The sequence below is a fragment of the Osmia lignaria genome, chromosome 7 (assembly GCF_051020975.1).
Source record: "Osmia lignaria lignaria isolate PbOS001 chromosome 7, iyOsmLign1, whole genome shotgun sequence".
NCBI lineage: Eukaryota > Metazoa > Arthropoda > Insecta > Hymenoptera > Megachilidae > Osmia > Osmia lignaria.
The window spans coordinates 6,103,014-6,125,687 of NC_135038.1; the positions used below are offsets into that span (position 1 = coordinate 6,103,014).

Genomic DNA, 22,674 nt, shown 5'->3' on the forward strand with positions numbered 1-22,674 from the left:
CAACGGAAGTTGAGTAGACGTTTCCGGATACAGGGTGAACGTCTATCGCGATTCGTCTTGACGGAAAGTTTCTCGAAGGCAACGCGCGGCCTAGAGAATAGGGAAAAATATGGAATGGTCGTGGAACCATCGAAAGAAAGAATCCAGATAATCGGTTGGGGGCTGTCGGGCAGAGGATGTTAAAGTATTTCGGTAAACGTGAACAGAACAAAAAGAAGAAAGTCGAGGATTTTTCATTTACTTGTTTACTTAGCAAGAAACGCCTTATTAGCGCTGGTCGTTAAGAATCGCCTTGAAAGCGACAAGAGTAGGATACAGCGTACATCAAAGAAAAGGTGGAGGAAAGGTGACAGAGAGCAGAAAAGAAGTGCGTCGGTCCCCGGGGAAATACGTCGAGAGGCCACTTTTTGGAAACGAGCTCGACGACGTCCTCTTTCAGATCGATCTTTCCACGATCGTAAAGGAAACAAGAAGAATGCATCGCACCAAAGGGAGGATGTGAATAGCCGAACGACTTGACACGATCTCGTCTGCGAACCAACGAACGAACGAGAGAACGAAGCTGTGTGGTAGTTAACGATGTTCGTGAAAAACTTGACGCCTTTTTCGTTCACCGTTCGCCAGCGTACTCGCGAGATTCGCGTTTCGATGTAGCTTAGAGAATAGTAGCAGCTCGCTGGTAAATGGCGTGTGTCGATATTTACGTTCGGTTTCCGCTAAATAAGCATTTCCGTTTTCGTTGTTTCTGCTTGTCCATTACCTTCCGAGGCAACATCGTTAAAGGGCTATCTTTTTGTACGCTACGCTAGGCAACTGAAATTTTTCGACTGATTCACGAACGAATAGGGATCGCATCGTGTTCGAGAACCAACCACTGTGTGTAAATTATTTTGTAAATGTCTGATTAACCGAATCGTCGTCGTCGGTCAACGTATCGACGCGACGCGACGCAAGCTGTGGATTCGACGCATCGTCTTCGTTTGCAAGAAGATCGCTGTCCACCCTGGCCAAGTGAAGGTGGTATGTTATGACGAGGGTGATTTGTTTTTTTCATAGGTGGAACGCTGCAACGGTGGTATTAAGTGTGCAGTGATCACGGGTGACCGAGGGAAGACGGGAAAGAGGGTGGTCAATATGACTCCTATCTTCCTCGTTCTGTTGGTGGCTATCGACCCGATTATCGCGCAGAATGGTGGTGAGTAGTCGACCAGAGAAATCCACTTTTTTCAGAGACTTTTCCGCGAGGACATTGCTGTGATTCGAACTGTCTAGTGTTTAATGTAAATCGCGACAAGACATTGGTGATTAACGTTTTAAGACTCTGAACAAGAATCGGTTGTTGTATCAACAGACGTTTTGTGACGAAACCCGCTTCGACGAGTGGAGTCGTTTCTTCTTTTCGGCTTAGCATTTTCAAGATAATTTTGTGTAACAGTAACGACTCGACTGGTCGATGCGTTCGATGACGCGGATGAAACTGTCGTGACACGATTCACACGTGTAAGAAATGCGAGAAATGTTGTTGGTGAAACGGCACGAAGAACTCGGAACAGAGTTGAAACGCGGACGGTATCTAGTGCAGCGTGCTTTTGTTCGAAAGCTCGAACGTCAACGACTCTTTAGTGTGAAACGGGCAAATTTGTAAATGAACGCGACACGAATAACGAAGGTAGACGTAGTAGGCAAAGCAACGAGAGGATAGTCGCGCGACTGAAACTCCCCGGAGCTGGTTGCGCTTAAAAAGGTCCGGTGTCCCGCGAAGCAGCAAATAATAATACGTGCTTTGAGCCCGACTACGGTCAATGAACGAACATTCGTGACGTTACACCCGCGTACACGGTGCCGTACGTGGCGAAACTCGCACAAACGTTTCCGACGCGTTTAGTTTTACTGTCGCGACGAATCGGCCGTGTGCCGTTGTGTTTCAACCGACTCGTAAAAGCCACGAATATATCGTGTCGCGTTGTCGCCCGTTGGTGAAATCCCGCGGCGTTCGCCAGGAAACCGCGTGGACCGCACCGAACGATCCTCGCCACCGAGGATCTTGAACGCTCCGTTTCGTGTGGCGATCATCTCGAATGGAAACGACAACGACTCGATCTATGGACGCTAAGACAGACGAGGAAAACGCCTCGTGGGCATATCAGTGTTGTCGCTTTAACGCGCATTTCGGGATTGTCGAGTACTGCGACACCGCGATCGTCCCCTTTCCATCGCGTACGAATCGATGACGAATCGCGCACGACCAATGACTCGAGTTGCATAGTAATCACGATCATTACACGGTAATCCGTCGCCTCGATACTCGCTAATTCAGCCGAGCTTTACGCTGACTCGAAAACGATGATGACGCGTCCCTCGTATTTCGGCCAATTAATTATTGTCACGATCTCTGATCCGGGGACTCGACTTGGCGGACGTGGATGCTCTGTGGATCTCGTTTGCCGGAAGCCGGATCATCGATTACGCGTACACGACCAATTAAGGCTAATATTTGAAGCTGTGGAATAGGTATAGGGGGATAGAAAAGCGTTTGCTAATTTTCGCGAAATGTCGCGGGGCTACGATCAAAAGCGTATTCGAACGGACAGTCCCAACGGGAACGGAACGACTTTAGGTACGTTATACGATGCGAGCTTCGAAACCAATCATTTTTCCCAACGGACTCTACCGTTTCAATTCAATGGCTCCGTTTGCCACGATTTCGACTATCCCAGCCAGAGTGTCGGCCTCCGCGAGAGGGAAATCCGCGTTACCGTTCTTGCTTTTCACTCGCTTTTTAATTCAACCGCGTTGCTTCGTTCGATAACGCGCCTATACAGTTCTCGCTGGATAAAGGGTTGCGCATTCAAGATTGTCAGGCTAAAACGTTGTCGTTGGCGGTCAGCAAGGCTCTCGTAAGGAAGGAGAAATGTTCGATAGGAGGAGAAAGCAGAAAGCGAAAGAGAATCGTAAAAAGAATCTCGAAGGCAGGATGAGCTTGGAATCCATAGTTAATGCAGGTCCGTCCTGTCTCTCCTGTCTGCATCCTGAAGAGGGAAATAACCGAGCACGATGATTTCCTCGGAGGTTCCCTTTCTCGCTGTCGCGGCTTCTCGAAAAATCATGTTGAAGGGTAGCGAGAACGGAAACTTGACTTTCCGCTGTTACTTCTCGTCTATTTCTCATCTGCTTATCCTTTTCTTTTACGATACAATCTTGATTTTCCTATGTCCATCCGGCTACCATTTTCTCGTTTCTACCATATCCATCCTGTTTATTAAATCATTTTGTCGAGAAACGTTAGGAGAAATGGTACGCATTTTCCCGTATCCGGTGATTCGATAGACTTTGTTAAAATCTCGGTAACTCGGTGGGCGGAATGCTTTTAAAATGTCGGCGCATGAAATTCCTTCAACCAACCGTGCGTTTCGTCGATGCAATCCGCTTTAGAATCATTGACCTTTTTTTCTCTCCCCCGAACGCAACGTGACAGTCGACGTAGCGACGGTCTTTTCGTTTTTTGGATTCAGCGAGGTCGCACGTTATTTATCGTCGGAGCAAACGCGATAATTTACATTCCGTCCAGTCGCGTTACGTTCCTGAACCGTCACCCGTACGATCCCGTGTTGTTTTTATCCGTAATTGACAGAGCAGACGTTTCTGAAAGAGAGAGAAACGGTGAAAGCTGAACGAGCGCGCGACATGGTTAGAAAGTGACGCGTCACCGTTCAACAAAAAGCAACGTAACTAACGATATGCGACAACCATAGGCTACGCCAATTGTTGCCATTCTTCGCGAGGCAATTTTTCAATATTCTTTTCCTCTTTCGTTCCATTTGTAGTAAATTTAATTGAATCGTTAGTGAATTTTCAGCCACCGCTAATACCTCGATAATTGGAGCGACGTTAAAGGTAGTTGGGGGTAGCAGGAGGTGCGAGGTGGTGGTTCGTTAGAAACGTTTCAGCTTTTAATTCTCAGGCTGTTGGTAAGTTTTACTCGGCGGGCTCCGTGAATCGCGAGGGCACACACAACCGGTATTAACGATAAGGGTAAACTTATTGGGGTTAAAAGAGTGGTAAAGGCGTCGGTGTGTCAGGGTAAGATCCGAGTTACTACCAGGGGGGTTAAGAAGGAACGGAACGGTGGGAGTCGCGATCAGGATCGCTCGTGTATTTTCACCGCTGCACCGCTACGATGCAACGGTGGTCGTCTCGATGAAGAAGCTCGTAGCGTGGGTGTAAGTGAACAGGTACACGGAGGCGGAGATATAGTAAAAAAGTTAGTCGAGCTATTTTATGGGATCGCTCGACGGGTGGTCTCTCGCGATTCTAGGTAGGGTAGCTTGCAACCTGCAACATCCCCCGTCTTTCAGCGCATCCTCCAGCGTTTCGTTCTTGCTTCCTTCTTCCTGTCCACCCCCTCGCGCAGGCTTTTACGGTATCGAACGAGTGTCGTCGGGATAAGCTCGAGCTTGGCCTAGACTCGCAGCAGGTATCGCGTTGAACGTTGCCAACCGATGGAGAGCGAGCCAGCCAGCCAGCCAGCCAGCCAGCCACCGGTAGAAAGGGGGGTTAGAGGGAAGCTGGCTTAGCCGCAACATTCTCGGGTTTACACCCCCGTCGTGAACTTCCCTGCGGATCTGGGATTAGCCGTGGTAGGCGGCAAAGGTTCGTTCAGGAGTTAAACTGATTTTGCCGTAGCAACGAACGTGAGACGCGTGCACGCAAGGTTTCCTTGGCTTCCCCGATCGCCTCGATTCTATCTTTCGCCAAACAGTTTGTAACGCTTTTCATCCGTCGAAAGAAAATCAGTCGGTGATCACCGAAGAACTGGTACGCGACAGAAGCGATAGCTTTTCCTCCTATCAAGACGTTGATACCCGCTTCGACGTATCGATGGTTCTTTCTCCCTCTCGCTTTCTCTCTTTTTTTGTGTGTTTTTTTTTTTTTTTTTTCTCCACACCGTTCCTGCCACTTTGTTCGAAGCGCAATTTATGGGGTGTCGAAGTGCAGTTCGCTGTTCCCGTCCAGGTTCAAAGTGTCATCAGACATGGTGCTCGCACGCCGCGAAACCGGCTGTAATTGACATATATATTCGAACGTGGAAAAAGAGCTCGTTTCGAACGGACGAAGGAAATGGTCGGCGGTTTTACTCGATCGGCGATCTCTCGTAGCGATTCAAAGATTTCCGGACGAGTTTAGAAATTGCGTGAATTTAACCGTTACTTGTTCATCGCTGAATCCATTTCTTGGCAAATAAAAACGCAACGTGCCTCTATATTTTACAAAGGGCTTGTTATCACGGCTTGTCGTACCGTAGCGGCTATCAAATGAGCGGCTATTGAATGAATATTAAAACGTAAATGCATTACATTGCATATGCATGATCCTTACCCTTGTTTCCCAAGCACGAAATTACAATATCATCGGACGCACTTTTCTTCGGTCGCGCCTTCTAGTCTTGTCGAAAATCCACCACCTTTGTAAAGTTATAGAGACTGCATTTTTTGAAAAATGCATTTTTTTTTTTTTCGCGTGAAATCAGAGGACAAATGAGAGTACAATAGCGCTGCAAATATAATCGTTCTACCGACTCGAGCAAATATCTCGTCGTCTTTCTCTCTTTGAATTGCAAAATTGGCGTGCGACGTGTCGCTGGAGAGGTGCGCTAATCAAAGGATAATAGTATTGACGGAACAAATTTACAGTTCACTTATGCTGTTCTCTCAGATGGAAAACGCAAAGTACCGCTCTTTATGAATACAACTAATTCGTAAACAGAGACTCGCGTATATCCACCCCCGTGATGTTTTGATTTATTAAACGTACGTTGTTGTAATTGTTCGTTTTCCGCTTAGTTGACGCAGAATTATTATATTACTCGTCTGCGTAACAAGAAACGATTTAACGGGGGGTAAAAAGAAACAAAGAAATGCTATGCAAACGGCTGGAAAACATCTCGACCGCGCTATTTCTCGGGAAGAATAAATTTATGTTAAATAATTAAATTTTTGCGGATGTTACGGTATATACGACCGTACACAGGTTTCGCTTTTATACACTGGCCAAGATAAAATGCGACTTTCGTTTCTAAGCTAACTGCGCTTCCCAGTATATTATCGGACGAATTTATATCGCCGCTTGGAACGGATGGCTTCCAAAGCGTGTGGAACATTCTTGAAATTTCGAATATTAAATTTATGATGGATCGCTGCCTTTCGCGAGGGTCTGCCATTTTACCGAGGGTAGAACCGAGGGAAAAGAAGCTGATCCCACGAGAGCGGCGCGGAGGAGACGGAAGTCGGAAAATAAAGAGACCGAGGTAACGTTGTCGCCGAGTAAGATTAACGTTTCGTCGCTGTTCCGCTTCTTTTTCTAAATGCGACTGGAAAGAGGTGCGATCACTCTGTCGTTTCCAGCTACGCTACCGTTCGCTAACTTCTTCGCTATCCCGAGCTTTTTACAGATTCCATTTTTTCTTTCCCCGGTTTACCATAGAAGACGCGAGGAATGTTAACGGATTTTTATCGAGGAAAGCGTGCAGTGTCGTCTTCTCAAAGGTTTCCCTCGAGCTGCCAGCTTTGCCTCGGCCTGGCTTCGTTTCGTATCGCGCCTTATACTTTCAATTGGTTCATTAACTGATCGTACGATTACGCTCGGTTACTTATCGATTACCATTATAACAGGCTTAGAGAAACACGAAGGAATGACCAAAGACGGGTACGCGCGTGCTTCGTTCTTTTACTCCATACTGGTAGCCGCATTTGTATGGGCGAGGCGAGAAAACGTGTCGTCGTTCCACCTAGTGATACCATAATTCGCAATAACTGACGTAATAACCGTACCTTCTTACAAGCTCGAATAATATCGCGACAGTTCTCTCGTGACAAAAACTCGATCGCTTTGCTTCTGTTTTTCGAAAAGATCCCCGCTGTCCGAAGATTTTTCAACGTTTCCGGGTGCGATTGCGATGAAAGATTAGAAATTCGTTCAAGATTCTCCGTCTTTTCGTTTCGTTCGTCGATACCGTGAAGGAGAAAGACGAGGACGATAGTCTGGGGAGCGACTTAAAACGCGAAGCGAGTTTCGCGATAAGGGTATCGTTACTGCGATGAACTCGCGATCGCAAGAGAGCGGGAGAAGAAGCGAGACGACTCGCTCGCGTGTCCCCGTGGCTGCGAAACGTCTATGCGATTGTAACGAACGGCTGGAGATAGCTTTTGAAAAGACCACGACTTCGAACTCGGAGGAGGATGTCGTTCGCGTTTGCATAAAATGAGAGTCTCGATCGTCTTACCAGCAACCACTCGCTTCCTTTTCTTACCTTCCCTACTTTCCCTCGGTTTCTCCACTCGAGAAGATGTCGGCGTAGCGACGGAGTCGCTGCTTTCTCCGGCAATGGATTTCCGAATGCCCGGGGCGCGAGTTCGTGCGTGTTCCAGCTACATTTTCAATTTTACGTCACGTTTATTTTTCACGTTACTTCTCTTTCTTCACCGCGACACATCGCCCTTTTCTCTTTTCGCGTTTGTTCGTTCCGAGATTGGCAACTTTCGTTGGGGTAGCGTCTCGAACGTCGTCGATTGGTTGTCGCCGTTAACGCGTTGCGATTGCTTGACAAATTTCATTCGACAGGGCGATGGTTGGTCACGTTACGGAAGAATTTAGCGAAGCTTTGTCAAGGTATAGATGGGCGTGAGTAGTAAAGCCGGGAAATAGAATGGAGGACGTTTGCAGGGGTGAGAACGGAACGCGAGGGCGCTGTCTTGGAATTTTATCGGTGAGGTTTCTCTCGAGCGAACGTTTCTTTTGCTTCCTTCGCTTCTTTTTCACGGAGAAACCTTCTCGCGACCGGACGGATCAATAACGCGTACTTTTTCCCCGTTCGCGAGATTAATAAATCCATTTCCGGCAGTCTTTTGTATCGTCCGCGCAAAAAGGCAGCCGGTTTTCTCGCAGCGAAACTCGAATACCGATGGAAAGTTTACAACAACCCGATCCTCGAGCGACGCGGGGTTTTCCGGGCTGAAAATGTACGGCGAATCGATCGTATAATCTTTGGAGAGAAATCGAAGGCGAAGGACCGATGTGGAGGGTGCATTAAGCCGGAGGGTAGCTCGCGATTTACACCTGATGCACCTTGACCGAGCCAACCGACGAAGCTTGCGTTACTTGCTCGCCTATATTTTTACGATCGATCGTTCCAGCTTAGTTCACCGCTTCCATTCGCATACGTAGCGGCAAATGTCCTCTGCAAAATTTATAATCCGGCCCTTCCCTCTGCTTTCCGGAACAATGTACTTCGCCCCGAACATCGTTAATGGCCGGGTTATGGTAACTTGGAAATCGCTTGAAAGATTCAGAAGCCGATTCGAATTTTCCAACTTTTCATCAAGTTTTTGAGGAAAGAAGCATTTGTTCTTTTTCACGGATTAATTTCACAAAAGACAATAAAGTTTCATTTAAATTACACGCCGTGCTTCGCGTGCTCGAAATCCAGGAACGAATGAAATTTAAGCGCGATATACGAAAAAGAGAGCTGAATCGTGTTTCGCCTTTAAATCTATTCGTTTTGCTCGCAACCACGCTGCCATTTTAAAAGATTTTTCTCGTCTGCTTTATGGAAAAAAAAAAGAGTGAAAAATAGAAGACCAAAACGGGCTAGAGAAAAAATTGTAAGCCATAAAGAATCGACGGAGGGAAGCAAGCTGAATACCCTTAGCAAACCCTTGCCTGACGAGGTAACGAGACCGAATCTACTTTTTCCTTTTCTTCCTTTTTCCAGTATCTCTTTACGTAACCGTACAAATATTGCTAGAATTCGTTTTTAAACGCTCCTACGCTCCAAGGGGCTTGCCCTCTGTCACCGACGCATCGATCTTTCCTTTCGTTTCCTTTTAATTTCCAAGCTGCTTTGAAATTCGTTCGTTCGGGCTTCTTTAAAATCCAAGAGGAATCGTACGGTTCTGGATTTCGGTAACTATCGTGAAATCCGAACTTCCGGCATCGAGTAGATGCGAGATTTGCTTTGGGCCGAGTGTACGATTCAGAAGACTTCTTGTGTTTTCGAATTCTAACTCGTAGAAAGGAAGTTACTTGTAAAATCGTCTTATCCACGAGTTTTCCGGAAAGAAACTTACCAAAGGAAAATTACGTCCCGGCTTGCACGCGGTTGACCCTTACGAATCGTTCCCCTTTTCCGTTCCCCTCCACCCTTAACACCATTTTCGTTCAAGGAATCTTCGCGTTCTTATCTTAACAGCCCATCTACGTTGTCTCGGCTACGTTTTGCGCTTTTCTCCTTCCTTGTTTCCGGCCTGGATTTCCTTCGTTCGCTCCCTCGACCAGCGGGACAAGTTTATCGTGGACTTTAACCGCGCGTTTCCCTTCCGACTGCGAGAACTGCAAATCGTAGGGTGCTATTTCTACTTGGTCGACGATAAAAGAACTTCCCCTTCGGTGTTTATCCCGCTATTTTCTCCGTGTCTACCTCTGTCATTGATTCGAACCACTTAATCGGCCATCGAAGCTGTTACCCTCGAGCAGTTTGCTTCGACACGATCGTTATCCTATCTCCGGGGGGTCACCCAGGCTTCCTTTCGATAATTGGAAAGGAAATTTTGGTCAACGATCAATTTTCCTGAATTTCCGTTTCGCGTGAAAGCTTCTTTACACCTATAGAAACTGTTCCCAAAACAGCTGCACGATCTTTCTTCCTTTTCCAAAGTCTTTCTCACGTTTTCAGCTATTCAGTTGTTGGGAGTTTCGCGAACTGGAAACTAGACGAATTAAATGCCAACTTGGCTCCCTTGCGCGAGACCTGGTCCAACGTTTTCGAATACGTCGGGGATACGGAACGTCAACGGTAACGTCGACGACGAGTCACGTAGCCAAACTAATTGCAGTTTTGTAAAGGAGAGCGAAATTTCGTCGTAATCCCTACCGCTCGTCTACGACCCAAATCGAATTGTCTGTTTCCAAGATTCTCGGCGAACTTTTGCTTCGAAAAGCACGCGTTTAAAAACTCCAAAATCACACGCGATTTCATTCGATTCATCTTGATTGGATGCCGGTCGACGTTTCAGCCGAATTAACCCGAGAGTAATCGGAAAAGAATGGATGGACATTTGAACGCGTGTACCTTCCTTTTATAGCCGATCCTTATCTGCGTCTCGATGAGAAGCTTCGCAACTTTAATTACTTCGTTTAGCAGAAAGGATATCCAATTTGACGAGGAGCTGGAGAAATTACGCGAAAAGGTCGTCGAAGTTTCGTAAGAAGCTTATTGGAGTGATCAGTTCTCTGGCAATAAGATTCGCGGCTGTTATCCACGATGCTCTGGTCAAGCGATAATTGTAATGGCATGCAAACCGAGCCGCGGTGCCTTTGGCTTAAGTTGGTAAATTGCGGTTTCTGTTTCCTTACCCTTTACAACTCCGTCGACCGACTTTACCGCAGGTACAAGTACACGCGCGGAGCACATAATTGCCCTTGCCGCCAGTGGTTAGCGCGCGTTTCAAACTATGTTTGACGCAACATTGAATCGGCCATTCAACGAATCCTCGTCGAACATCTTAGCAGTCGAGTTCTTTGATTCATCCAGGAAGGAAATCTCGGTCGGGTTAGTTTGAGAGTTGCGTCGGTACTTGGGACAAAGACGTAAAATTTTATCATTTAATTGGAGAAACGTGATGGTACGACGGATAATGACGACCCGGTCGATCGTCGATGAGAAGAAGGAAAAAAAGAAAAAAAAATTAGTCGAACCTTCTTCGACTTCTTCGAGGATCGCACTTGAACGAAAGTTTCCGTAAATGATCGTCGCGTCGCGTCGCTGAGATTTCCCCTTTGCTTGGAATATCCAACTGTAGCGGAAAAGCTGCCGTTTACGCCGTAATACTAGTCGATTAGTCAACGAAGATTGGAAAGCGACCTCGCGCAGAGGCAAAGGAAGATCCAGTAGATTTCATTGGGGATGGTCTGGTGGAACAGGCTAGGAAACGAAACGAAACGCAAAGCGAAGAGGATGAGGAAGAAAAGGGAGGAAGAGTAGCTTTTACGCGTTTTATCCCTAGTGGCGTGCGTTGCGAAAGCCTCGGCTCATGATAAACGATCAACCGGAATCCGGCCAGTCTCTCGCTTCTCTTCCCTCGCGGACCAATCTCGCGAAGGGATTCTCTTGACGGGGGATGCTCGCGAGAACGCTCAGGCGCAGATTAAAATATAGATTTTATTGTTTTCCGGGTGTGTCGCACGCGGTCACCTACGATTTATACGGCCGTTACTCACGCCAGTCGTTCCCCCGAATCACATATGTATAATAATTCATCCTCGATGCTCGTTTTATGAGATTTTCTATTAGATGTGCCAGCTCGACATCGATAGCAAATTGCTGCCGGATGCCCGATCCGATTCGATCCGATTCGATCTGATCCGATCCGATTCGACTGGTTCGTACGATGTCGAACCACAGGTAGCGTTAGATTCGCACGCCTCTAATGACAGAAGAGTAATAAATTCTCGGGATAACGCGTTGCTAAAAACGATGATGTTTCCGATAGATAATTGTCCATCCAGGTTTATACGTTCATCCTCGTTCATTCCGCTCGTTGCTCCTCAAGTGTTCTCGTTCCGTCGACGGACGGCGTTTTCTTTCTTCCAACGTACCGTCGCCTCTTTACCCGTTTACCCGTTTACCCGTTGTTTCCTACTTCCTCCATCGACTGGCTGCCGGTGCAGGCAATCCAACCGACGCTTTATGAGAAAACGTTGAAGAGCTCCTTCGCTTGGCGGACGTGCCTCGTGGCTGTTATTACAACAGAAACCGCAGCAGCCATAGCCGCCGACGCGATTAGAAAGGATGGAAAGCCGGTTGGAAGCGGCACGAGAAATTACGTCAATTTATGCGCTCGTACCCTCCTCGTACTCGTCTCGAGGAAAAATCGAAGCGGAAGAGATTCGGTCCGGCCGTCTTCCAGTACCTACTCGCTTCTTACCTATTACTTGCATCGGCAATCTTCCAAAAACCTCTTTTATACGTCTTGCTTCTGTCTTTTCTTGTCTCCGTTCGCGACGATACCGTTTTCTAATCTCATTTCAACTTCTCCCGGGATATCGCGTGTTTCTCGTCGCAGAAACAAGAGCCTCGATAGAAAGCGCGACAGGAAAAGCAAACGATCAAGGAGGGTAGTATCCGGTCTTCCGTTCGAACAGCAAAGTGGATTAGTTGAATCAAGGAAAAGTCGAAACGATCGCGACGCGGGATTTTCTCTCGTGAGGTTGGTAAAAGTTTTTGACCGTACGGGGAAAGGGTGGAACGAGCACGGTAACGAGGATCGAGAAACTACGAGGGATCGGTCTTCCTGGCAATTACCCTAAGAGGATTACGCGTCTGTTACCGCGACCAGGGCCGTGTACTCGCGTACATGGGTGCGTACGAGCATAGACGCATCGCGTCCCTTCGTGCACGCGACCGTAATTCGGAACACCGAGGAAATACGAGCAAGTGACATTTCGTTCGTTTCCAACTCCGCGTCGATTTTTAAGCGGATTTCCCTTCGTCCGTTCCCACTTTTGGTTGTTCGCCACGCGGTGACCACTGATTTCCCTTTGGCGATTTCATCGTCTTAGTTCCCTTTATCGGGGAAGAATTATTAACCACGATTTCGTGTAGATTCTAAATCCAACCAGTGAACCAACAACGAGCTGGAAAACCTAACAACTCTCTTAACCGCCGAGAGAGCTGTTATTAATTATTGTCTACTTTAGGGGATTGGAGGCTGCCTTGGTTTCCCCGCGGCGTCTGATAAATGTCGGAACAGACGGATACGGCTTCCCAGTTTCTCGCTCAAAGAGTATTAGCGGCGCTCCGTTACCAATCAATAAACGACTTGAACCGGCCTTCGTAAAAGAACGTTTCGCGACAAAAGGCTGAGGGTCGAAAGAGCCGGTTAATCCAGACGATACGAAACCGATCTGCTCGAATCGACCAAACAACCTTCTTAAAGATTCTTTCTGTCGCTCGTTCGAACGAAATCGCTGAATCGCTTCTGTTCCGTAGAAAATTACAATTTCTTCGAACGAGTCGCGTCGTAACGATAGAAATCGGTAATTTTTGCTCGTTGAACAGGCCACTAATTGCCGGCTGTTTAAAAACGACCCTGTTCTTGTGCTAGGAAAGCGTAGGTGTTCGGTGCACGGTTCACGATTTTGCGGATGTAAATGGGTAGAATATTTTTGGAAAAGGGGTTGCAGCGGTCGGTTGGCAGAGACGAAGGAAAATCGCCGTTGTTGCTAGTAGCATTTGTAAACTAGCTTTTGATAGCGTTGGAAAACGGCGTGGCGGAGCGGTTGAAAGTTCTTCGTAGTCTTCCTCCAGCTTCTCCTGCTTTTTCGTTTCTTGCCTCTTCTCTGCTTCCTACTTCTTTTACTTTTACTCTCGTCTCGCTTGTTTTTTGTTCCAAGTCGGCTTTACCTTCGTGCACGAATTCAACGAAATTCGCCCTCCAGTCTGACCAACGAGAAAATAACTGACGCTTCGTAAGTCTGTTGCGAAATATCCAACGCCGTCGTTCTTCCCTCTTCTAGCTACCTCCTTCTTGTTCTTTTGCTTCCCTTTTTCTCGCCACGATTGCATCCTTTTCTTTTCTTTCTTTTTTCTTTTTCGTTAAAAGCACCGCCGCCGTTTCTTTATTTCCGCTATAGTCGAACGCTAAAAGTTTGCTCGTTCGTGTTTAAAGATCGAGCGTTTCCATGGCTTTGCAAACATCTCGAAATTACTATAATCGTGCTGAAAGTTGTCGACGAACGAACGCACGGTGTCGCTGGTAGAACGAGGAGAAATCGATTTCGATCCCTGTCGATAGTGTCTCCTCTCGAACGATCTCTCGGCACGGTGCGGTGATTCGAATCGTTCTTTAACGATCAGGTGACTTTCTTCTCGAGAACAAAGTACGCAGGTTGAGCCAACAGTTGGCATTAAAGTTCGCGTGTGATGCGCAAGCGGATAGCTGGAAAATGTCGTGGAATCTGGCAAGCTCTTGCCATATGTAAATCCATAGCTGTCTCTAGATTTCCAGCTACCCTTTTCCTCTTTTAACCTTTACGCTCGCCTTACTCTGCTCGTTCTTTCCCCGGCTCTGTTCCACGCTGGATGAAGTACACGCGCCCCGTTCACCCCGTTCACCCTCGGTTCACCCGGTTTCTCTTTATCCAACAAAACGAGCAAGCGGCGACCACGCGCACGCTATTTGGCGATCGTCCAATCGGATAAAGCGGTGGTAAACGTGTGTGTAAGTCGAAGCAGCGGTATGTGTGCCGCGTCCACGGGCGTGAAACGCTTATTAACGTGACGAGGCTGGTGATACCGAAAATCGTGACCGTGTACTCGTGGGTATCCTTGGTATTTGCTTTAGTCTTTCGAGATGGCTCAATTATCCGGGCACGATTGGCGATCGCAAAACACGGCTGAGCGGTCGTCCTCGGGGTAGCAATTGAAGCGGGTTATTTAAATTTACAGGAATAACATCGAAGGTAAGTTGGGGAGAAAAACATCCGTGTGTCCCGTGCGCGTTTGCTCGCGATTCGGTTACTCGGTTGGCTCGCCGTTGGGTTCTCTGGAAAAGCGCTTAGCTCCATGGTAGAACTTGTTTGCCGAAATCCGGCTACGTGAGATTCGTAGCGACGTCGAAGTCGCGAGAGGGTCTTGCGCTCTGTTTGCAAAGGCGAAGGTTGATGCAGAGGAGTGGTTGGAATTTACTGGAGGTTCCAGAGCGAGCGGATGTTGCCGCTTCGTAACCACGGCTGACACTTGAGAATGCCTTGAAATACTAGTCTTCTTGTTCCTTGTCACTCTCTTCATAGCATCTTTCTCTCCGCCCTTCTATTACTCCTTTCATCCCCTTCGCTTTCAAGGGATTTCCACGTTTCCATGCTTTCATAGATTTCCCGGAGACGTATCAGTTTTAAAGAAACGTGTCCAATTTTACGTACCTGACCCCGAGTACGACCTCTTACCTACCCTAACTGTTTTGATCGGCGCGACGAAACGGTTTCCAATTTTACCTGAATCGATGAGTAACGATTTCGCGAAATCCTATGGCGGCAACGAACGTGGCAGGCCATTTCGGAACTGAACCGAGTTCCGGCCTGGGGATATAAGAGGGAACGGGAGAAAGGTACGCTAATATCCGGTTGCTTTATTCACCGACTAGCCTTGGTCGTTAGAGATACGCCGAGCCGCGTCGAGCAGATGGGGTGAGAGACGCGAGATTGAGTCGAACAGTGTAATGGAGTTCCAGTGCTTCCTTTCAACGGCCGTGTACTCGCAGGTTCCTTGTATCGGAATGGGAATGCATGCATCGAAGGAAGATGGAGTTTTATAAATCCAAAAGGCGATAAGAGAGGGAGGGATAAAGATGGAGAGGATGGAAATGAGTTTGCATCGTTTTTCCTTAACTTGCTCTTCTTCATCGGCGGCTTCGTTTCTCGATCGAACCGTGGCTATAAAGTACGCTCGTAAACACACGCATTACGAGGATCCTCGTGAAATAGGATGAGACGGATACCGCGTACAGTCGTCGTGGAGCATCGTCTTGGCGTCGTCGTCGACGTCGACGTCGACGTATACGTCTGGCTGCGTGGCAGGGGAAGGAAACGTATTCGTTGCTAGACAGCCAACGAGAGAAACGTTCGGTTAAGTCGGTATCGCTCCGCCTCCGAGAGCCAACAGATTGCTTTTTCCTCCCGAAACTTGCCAGCAGTTCCAACTATTCTTGCCGAAGTAACTCCGGGATAATCTCGAAACCGCGACGCGGTCTTGGAAACTCGTATAATCGGATAAAAACGAAAACCCGAATTAATCCGGTAGCTCCGGGGCCGTAGCCGTACATCTACGTGCACGACCGGTTCGTGGCCGAGTTCAACTTGCGAGCGGAAGTGGCGTCACATATCCGGCTTCTACGAACCAAGTTCGTCTTCCATCTACCGCGTACCTCGTTACATTCGACCCGTCCCTTTTCCACCCTTACTCTACACGCTGACGGTACTTTGACCTTTGTCCCTCCGTTCATCCAGCCGCATCGCATCCACCGTTGCACCGAAATCTCAGCAATGCAATTATCAACCGCGCTGCGACAATATGCCCGATCCTGTTCGACCCTCCACGCATCCAGTTGCGTCGCGTCGGACGATTTCGATCCACGAACAAACGGTACTCGTGTTTACGACCGTCTTCCGTGCCGTGCGATTCCGTCCAGTTAAAAGATACGATGTAGATTAGGCAGGGAGCACGTCCGTGCCGTTGAATCCACACGACCAATTGCACGATCGATTTTCCTTGGAATCGTTCGCGCTTAAATTCAGACCTGTCACGATAGCCTTGTTCCTCCAGGTAGCCCGATACGACTCGATCGGGCCAGGAGTTTCGATAATTGCTCGCAGGTGAAAGCTGCGGGCTTTCGTTCGTCGATTTTCTTTCGTTAACTCCTGTTCGCTCAGCCGAGTTTGGTAACACCGTTATGAGTCGATTCACGTATCTTGATCCAGTTGACGAAAACTAATTCGCAACGAAACGTAGAAGCGAGTCGGAAGATTCGGGAATTGCGATCGTATCGAGGCCAAAGGTTAAGTTAAATCGCGTTGCAGCCGGGCAAATAGAGTTCGTTCAACTAACTTGACTCGTGGGACAACGAACGATCCGCTTGCTAGCGGTGAAACTGTAGATTGCGCCGCGGCGGCGATGCGAACTCTGGCCAAACCGCATCGAAATAATGCAATGCGTTTCACCGTAACAATTATATGCCTACCGATTTCGCGGGCATAGACCGACCGTTACACGGGCAAACGTACCGTCGAAAATCAGCGGACCGTATCGCGTCGTAATTAGGGAGCGCCGGCTGAAAATTGAACGGAATCGAAAATTCAGCACCGGCCGTGTTGGTAAGAGAAACATTTTCCGAGCTGTATGCAATGGGAAGCGATTAGCTGGGAAAAGAGAAAGGTCGGAAGAAGATAGCGGGGCCCGTGTACAATCAAACGATCCTGCTAAACGATGGACGCGTGCACGCGCTTACCCGAAGAGGCAGGCCAACTGCTTTTGTGGCATAGAATATTAGTCCATTAATGCCGGGCATTATGTTCCCCGACCGAGTTGCGGCCGACAATACGTCAACGCTTTGACTCCGCTACAATACGGCAATAATCGAGCTTCCTCCTACTCTCCGTCTTTGCCAGCACTCTCGGGCTCTGCCCCATGGACGCACGCAGCAATGAACACCAAGAACGAGAGAGACCCGAGAGAAGCCACCCGCGATCGTCGAACTCGACCGCGACCAGAGTTACTCGACGACTCTTGCTTTCCAGCCATTCGCGGTCTGTCACAAAATTGTCGCGTTGCTTTGCAAGATACACGTACGAAGGAGGATGAGAAGGTACCAGTCTTTAAATTCGAAACACGTAGTCTCTCTTTCGTGTTCCTTTCTCGAACGACGTTCAAATTTTCAGACAATTTCCTCGAACTCTGAAACGCTTCAATCTGCACGCGTACCTTCGCTTCGCTTTCCCTTGTCTTTCCCCTTGTCTGTCTGTTCACCAGTGCGCGCATCGCTATCAAGCCCTCTAATCTGCTTAATATTTCAGTCTCGAATTAATTCCCGAGTTCCTCCCGTCTTATTTATTTGTTCTGGCCGGCTCGATCCGCCGCGCTGTTTCCTCCAGAGCAACGGGCGTCGTCGTCGTCGTCGGCAGCGGCGGTGGCGGAGATAGAATGGGTTGGTAATGGCGGTGTGGGTGGGAGTCGATAGTAAGATCGTTGCTGGCGACGATGGGAGAAGGGCGCGAGCAACCAAGAGAACCACCCTCATAAATATTCACGATGAAATCTACCCCTCGATAATAACGGACTCCGAAATATACGTGCGAACCACGGTATCTGATAGGAGAAGCAAAGGCGTGAGCGAATTCGACGCGACGCGACGGGACGGGCCGGAATGCAAACCGACGCGAACCGACGCCGAAAACCTCGAGGGTGTACTAAGCACTACTATGTAGCTGGAAACTTCTCGTCGTACGCTTTCCTTTGATTCGATCGTCCGTCAAGACGCAGCTTTTCCAGCAGCCGTCATCCGACGAATAGCTGATCGTTCGATAAAGAATAAGATATCTCGCTCTTGACAGTATTTTCCGAGGTCTGTTCGATTAAGCGGCTCGAGGTATCGAGTTTGCGTGTTCCCCCGCGGCCCCGGCCCCGGCCCCGGACCTGTCTCTTCTCTCTGGCTCTTTCCAAGATATTTGCGTTTCACCTCCTTGTCGATACTTGGCTCTCGGCTCGTTCCGCTCGGATTTGTTCCTTTATTTCATCCCCGTCGTTTCTCCTTTTCCACCTTTCTACCTTTCCTACTTTTTCTCGAGAAACGACGCTTCTCTGACGTTTGGCAGCGAACGGAATAGAGGAAAAATTCCCGGCGTATCCAGCCGGGAAATCGGGGGCTGGGTTTCGTCAAAGTTAAGTCTACAGGAGAAAATCGAGGTTGCACTTATAAATAACGTAAGAACAGAGGACGAGCGAGGAAGCCCCGATCCCTTGCAGGGGAGGGGGTCGCTTTCATGCTGTCGCCTTTGTGCTCGTCATCCTGATTCGATTCCTTCGTTCTCTCGTAGGAAACGGACCGCGGATAAAAATCGCCTTTGAAGGGATATCGGAGAAAACGTTACCGTTGCTTGGGCTACGCTGACGTTGAGCCGATCCTTCACGGTACTCGAACGTACATTCGGGATTACGTTTTACGATGAAATTCCTCGGGGTAAGGTTCTCCGTTCTCTGTTCTCCGATCCCTTACGTCGAACATATCGACGGTAGCGACTCTTTGATAGGGGAAGAAAAGTGATAGGACGTTTTAAATTAGTTCTATTTGGTCGCGAAACGATAACGATCGTTAGACAACAGCTCGAAAGGTTGAATCTCTCTTTTGCATTATTCTCCTTCTTTCTTTAACGCGCTTCGGGGCTTTTCGTTACGGTCAGACGTTTCTCCAGCCGCACGATCGCCAGGTTCGCTTCTAGATTCAACTTTGCTCGGTCCACTTCCGTCTGGTCACCGCGTCCAAATGAGATTTTCCACTTTCCGAGTGAGCCGTCCTCTTCGGCGAAACAGCTCGGAGAAATCTGGTCGGAACGCGAGTCGAGCGCCCGTCCAAAAATGACTCTGAAAACCGTTCGATATTCTATAAATTTTTACTCGGATTCGCGCTACGATCTCGGCCAGATGTTCCGTAGAGACGTTTTACCTTGCGTAACGTTCGCATTCGAGCACCATAAAGGAGCTGGTTATTGGATACACTAGGAACCTATCCTCTTGCATAGTAGAAGGAAATTTCATGAGACGAGCACGAGCAAATCCGTCCTCGTGATACGTTGAGCATCTGATGATGCGAGAAACTGGGTAGAAGCGGAAAACGGACAAAAGAGAGCAGGAGCGTAGCAAAGGTAAAAGGAACCAGGGTCACGAATGGAACGAGTGGAATGAAAACGAACGAGATACGCGCGAGACGCGAAAGCCGAACACAACGAACCGGATGATTATATAGAAAATGTTGCCGGGCTTCGAGGTGTTTCAGCCCTGAGGCTTTTCTCGTTCCGTTTGTTTCGCCCCGATGATGTACCTACCACCCGACTCGGATACCAAAGTTTCTCGACTTTGTCGGCTGTTTGTTTCTTTTTCAACAACTTTTACCAACCTCCAGATGCTTTTTTAACGACGACTCATCGACGATCTCAGCTTAGCCAACTGTCGCCGATTGAAAAACGAGAACGCGTAACAAACGGGAAAAACGCGCGGAAAAACGCTCAGTTACTTTGCCAAACTTTTAGATTTACACGAACGGGGCAGAGTTCGAAACCCTCGGCCTCGCTCTGAACTCGGACGAACGAATGTTCAGAAAAAAAAAAAAGGAAAATCCGGCTGACTGGCTGGAATCTGTCGATCGAGAAAATATTTTGAAAGCTAAGAACCCTCGAGTAAATTTCATCGCGACGGAGTCTCGAGTCGCTTTGTCGCGACGAGAGATCGAGCCGAGTCTCTCGTGATTTCCATTTAATTTGGAGGCTGTGCAAAAACGGGTCTATTTGCTGGCAAGCAGAATGACTGGCTCGAGTAGAAGCCACGAGTTGTCTTCGAAATTCACATATACACCGGTCGTGGTCGGTTCGAATGAAAAACACTATTTCCATGGTTGCTGGGAGGTTCGACAAAACGTGAAACAGACGACGACCTGGCTGCGACGCGAGGCTCCTTTTCTTGTCGTCCTACCTTCCCAAACTTGGTCGCATTACTGGTTTCCGACGAAACCACCGAGCGTCGCGACGTTTCGCATCGCGTCCTCTCTGTGCAAGTACTATCCCGGTATGCGTGCTCCTCGTTCTTCCGTTCCCTTCGAAACGTGCTCTCGATATCACGAGAATCAGTAGTTTCAGTCAGTGTTTTTTCCTCCGTACCGGATAAATTTACCTTTATCGTTGGCGCACAGCTATCTACCACTCGACCGGTCCCCGTGGTAGATAGCCAAGGATAGAAGGAAGAACGGGAACGGTAAATAAGATACGCTCTGTTATTTAATGAAAATTATTCGAACGTTAAACGCGTTTCATCCGGCAAAGAGAGCAGAACTTGGAACTATTTGCTTTTCAATTCGTTTTATTTTGTTTTTCGTCCATCGATTTGCTGGTCTCTGAAACCGCGGAACCGTAAACACCGTCTGCTACGGAAACTTTAAATGGCTGATTAATTTAACGAAAAATCGAACGAAGTTAGCAGACTCGAAAGCTACGCGCCTCGTCAGGATTTTTATGTGGAAATGAAGTCGCGGACATACGAACCGCGGATGGAATATACTTTTTAACGTATTCGTTAACGTCCAGCCAGCCTGGTCAGGCGGCTAACGATTTCTTGGTGTAACACGACGTAAAAAGCGTAGGTAGAACGATTCGTTCCCGAAATCGTTGCTTCCGCGGAGTTGTTCGAAACGTTTGTTCGGTCCGCGACACGTATCTTCCCATTCCAGATATCGCGTTTAGGTGTCCGTCTCGAACGAATGGCGCGCGAATGTTTCCTCGCGGAGATAGGTAGAGAGCGGTTCGTTGCTCAAGGGATGTTACACAGGAATACGGGGACCGATGTTCATTTCATGGGCCGTCAGCTCGTATCAGTCCAATGGCGCAGACTGTGATTTTTCCCAGGGAATTTCGGTCTGTTTAATAGAGATCCTATATCCGATACAGCTCGGTAGTTTCGTTGCTTCGCCTCCACCTCCTTCTTTCGACTTTGTCCTCTTCCTCTGCTCGTTTACCCTTCGACTTTTCTTTTCTTTTCTTTTCTTTTCCTTTGTAACCGTAACCGATCGATTGCGAAGAACAGAAGATAGAAAGACGAGGAAGAGCTAATGGACGTCGATGAACGCGTATCGTCAATCACCGCGGGGATCGTTGTAATTATTCTTACAGGGGGAAAAGTTTGTTTTCGCTGCGTATTTTTCAGAAACTAACGGAACGCTTTCATCCGTGATCGGGACGGTGTTGGAGCGACGATAAGAGGGGCTCGAAACCGTGACGAGTAAAACGATCGATCGTAGAATCTGCGGAATCAAGGTGTTCGATGAACTTGTCGCTTGACCCGACTGACCAAAACCCTCGCCCCTGCGGGATTGCGCCTCAATTATTTCCTGTCCGGCGTTTCGCGGATATTCGAGGCCATTGTCGCGAAACGCCTGATGCTAGTGCAGAGCTATTGTTTTCACGACAGACCCGTGATATCGCCATAATTAACTGGTTCCCCGTCGATCGAACAACACACGTTGCACGTCGAGTACGCTCCGTACGCTCACTGTCGCTATTTACCTACTTACCATGGCAACTGTTTCACAGAGATATCGTCTCCCCCGATAAAACTTGCATCCTGGGGGAAAAAAAAAAAGGTAAAATAGCAACGGAATGTAAATATTTAGAAAGGTCGAGGAAGGATTCGTAAAAGCGGTTGTAAAGTTTTCGTTTAGTTTCGTTCTCGTTATAAATTCGACGTCGTCGAAACAGGTGGTAGAAAATACGTGCAAACGGTGTACAAAAGGAGGTGAGAGCGAAAGAGGAAGAAATCGGAACGCGACGGGGTAGTTGTCGCGCGAAATTAGCTTTCTCGAGGTTCGAGATTACGGCGGTGACGCTATGAAATTCGAAACGTAGCGAGTAGACTGATCGAGTATTAAAACTTGTTAAATCTTACGCGGTAATAAACAGGGGAGGAAGAATTTTCGACAGCCGCGAGATTGTTCCGCCGCGCCGTCACCCAGCGTCTTTCCTATTCCATTCGGTGTTCGCGACACGCTCATTCGCTTTTCATCGTTCGTTTCTCTTCAATCTCGTGTGCCAGCCACGAGAGCCTCTCTCTTTTCTATCCAACCTTCTAACGACGGCAGACCGACTCGCGTATTTCACTGGTATTGCGCGATCAAATTGAAGAGTTGTTCTCTGCAATCACGAGCTCCGTTCCCCGTTCCCGGAAACGGCATGCTTTAGCTGCACGCTATTTCTTACCGTGACGTATGCTATTTAAATAGAATGCACCGTGTTTTTTCGTCGACGTAACTGCTTGCCTCGATTTTCATCGGGTTCGTTTTCCACGGATAAAGCTTAGCCGCTCGATCGTAC

General features: G+C 48.1%; 1 protein-coding gene across 8 annotated transcripts in view; it reads left to right on the forward strand.

Annotated features, from left to right (window-relative positions):
- The window catches only part of Lar (tyrosine-protein phosphatase Lar), a 211,325-nt gene that overhangs the window by 80,386 nt on the left and 108,265 nt on the right, over window positions 1–22,674 (forward strand). For all 8 annotated transcript variants that reach the window (XM_076689199.1, XM_034324873.2, XM_034324872.2 and 5 more), the window contains exon 3: window positions 1,057–1,195. In XM_076689199.1, the coding sequence (XP_076545314.1) occupies window positions 1,135–1,195 (61 nt within the window). In that variant the 5' untranslated portion in view covers window positions 1,057–1,134. The remainder of the gene's footprint in view (window positions 1–1,056; window positions 1,196–22,674) is intronic.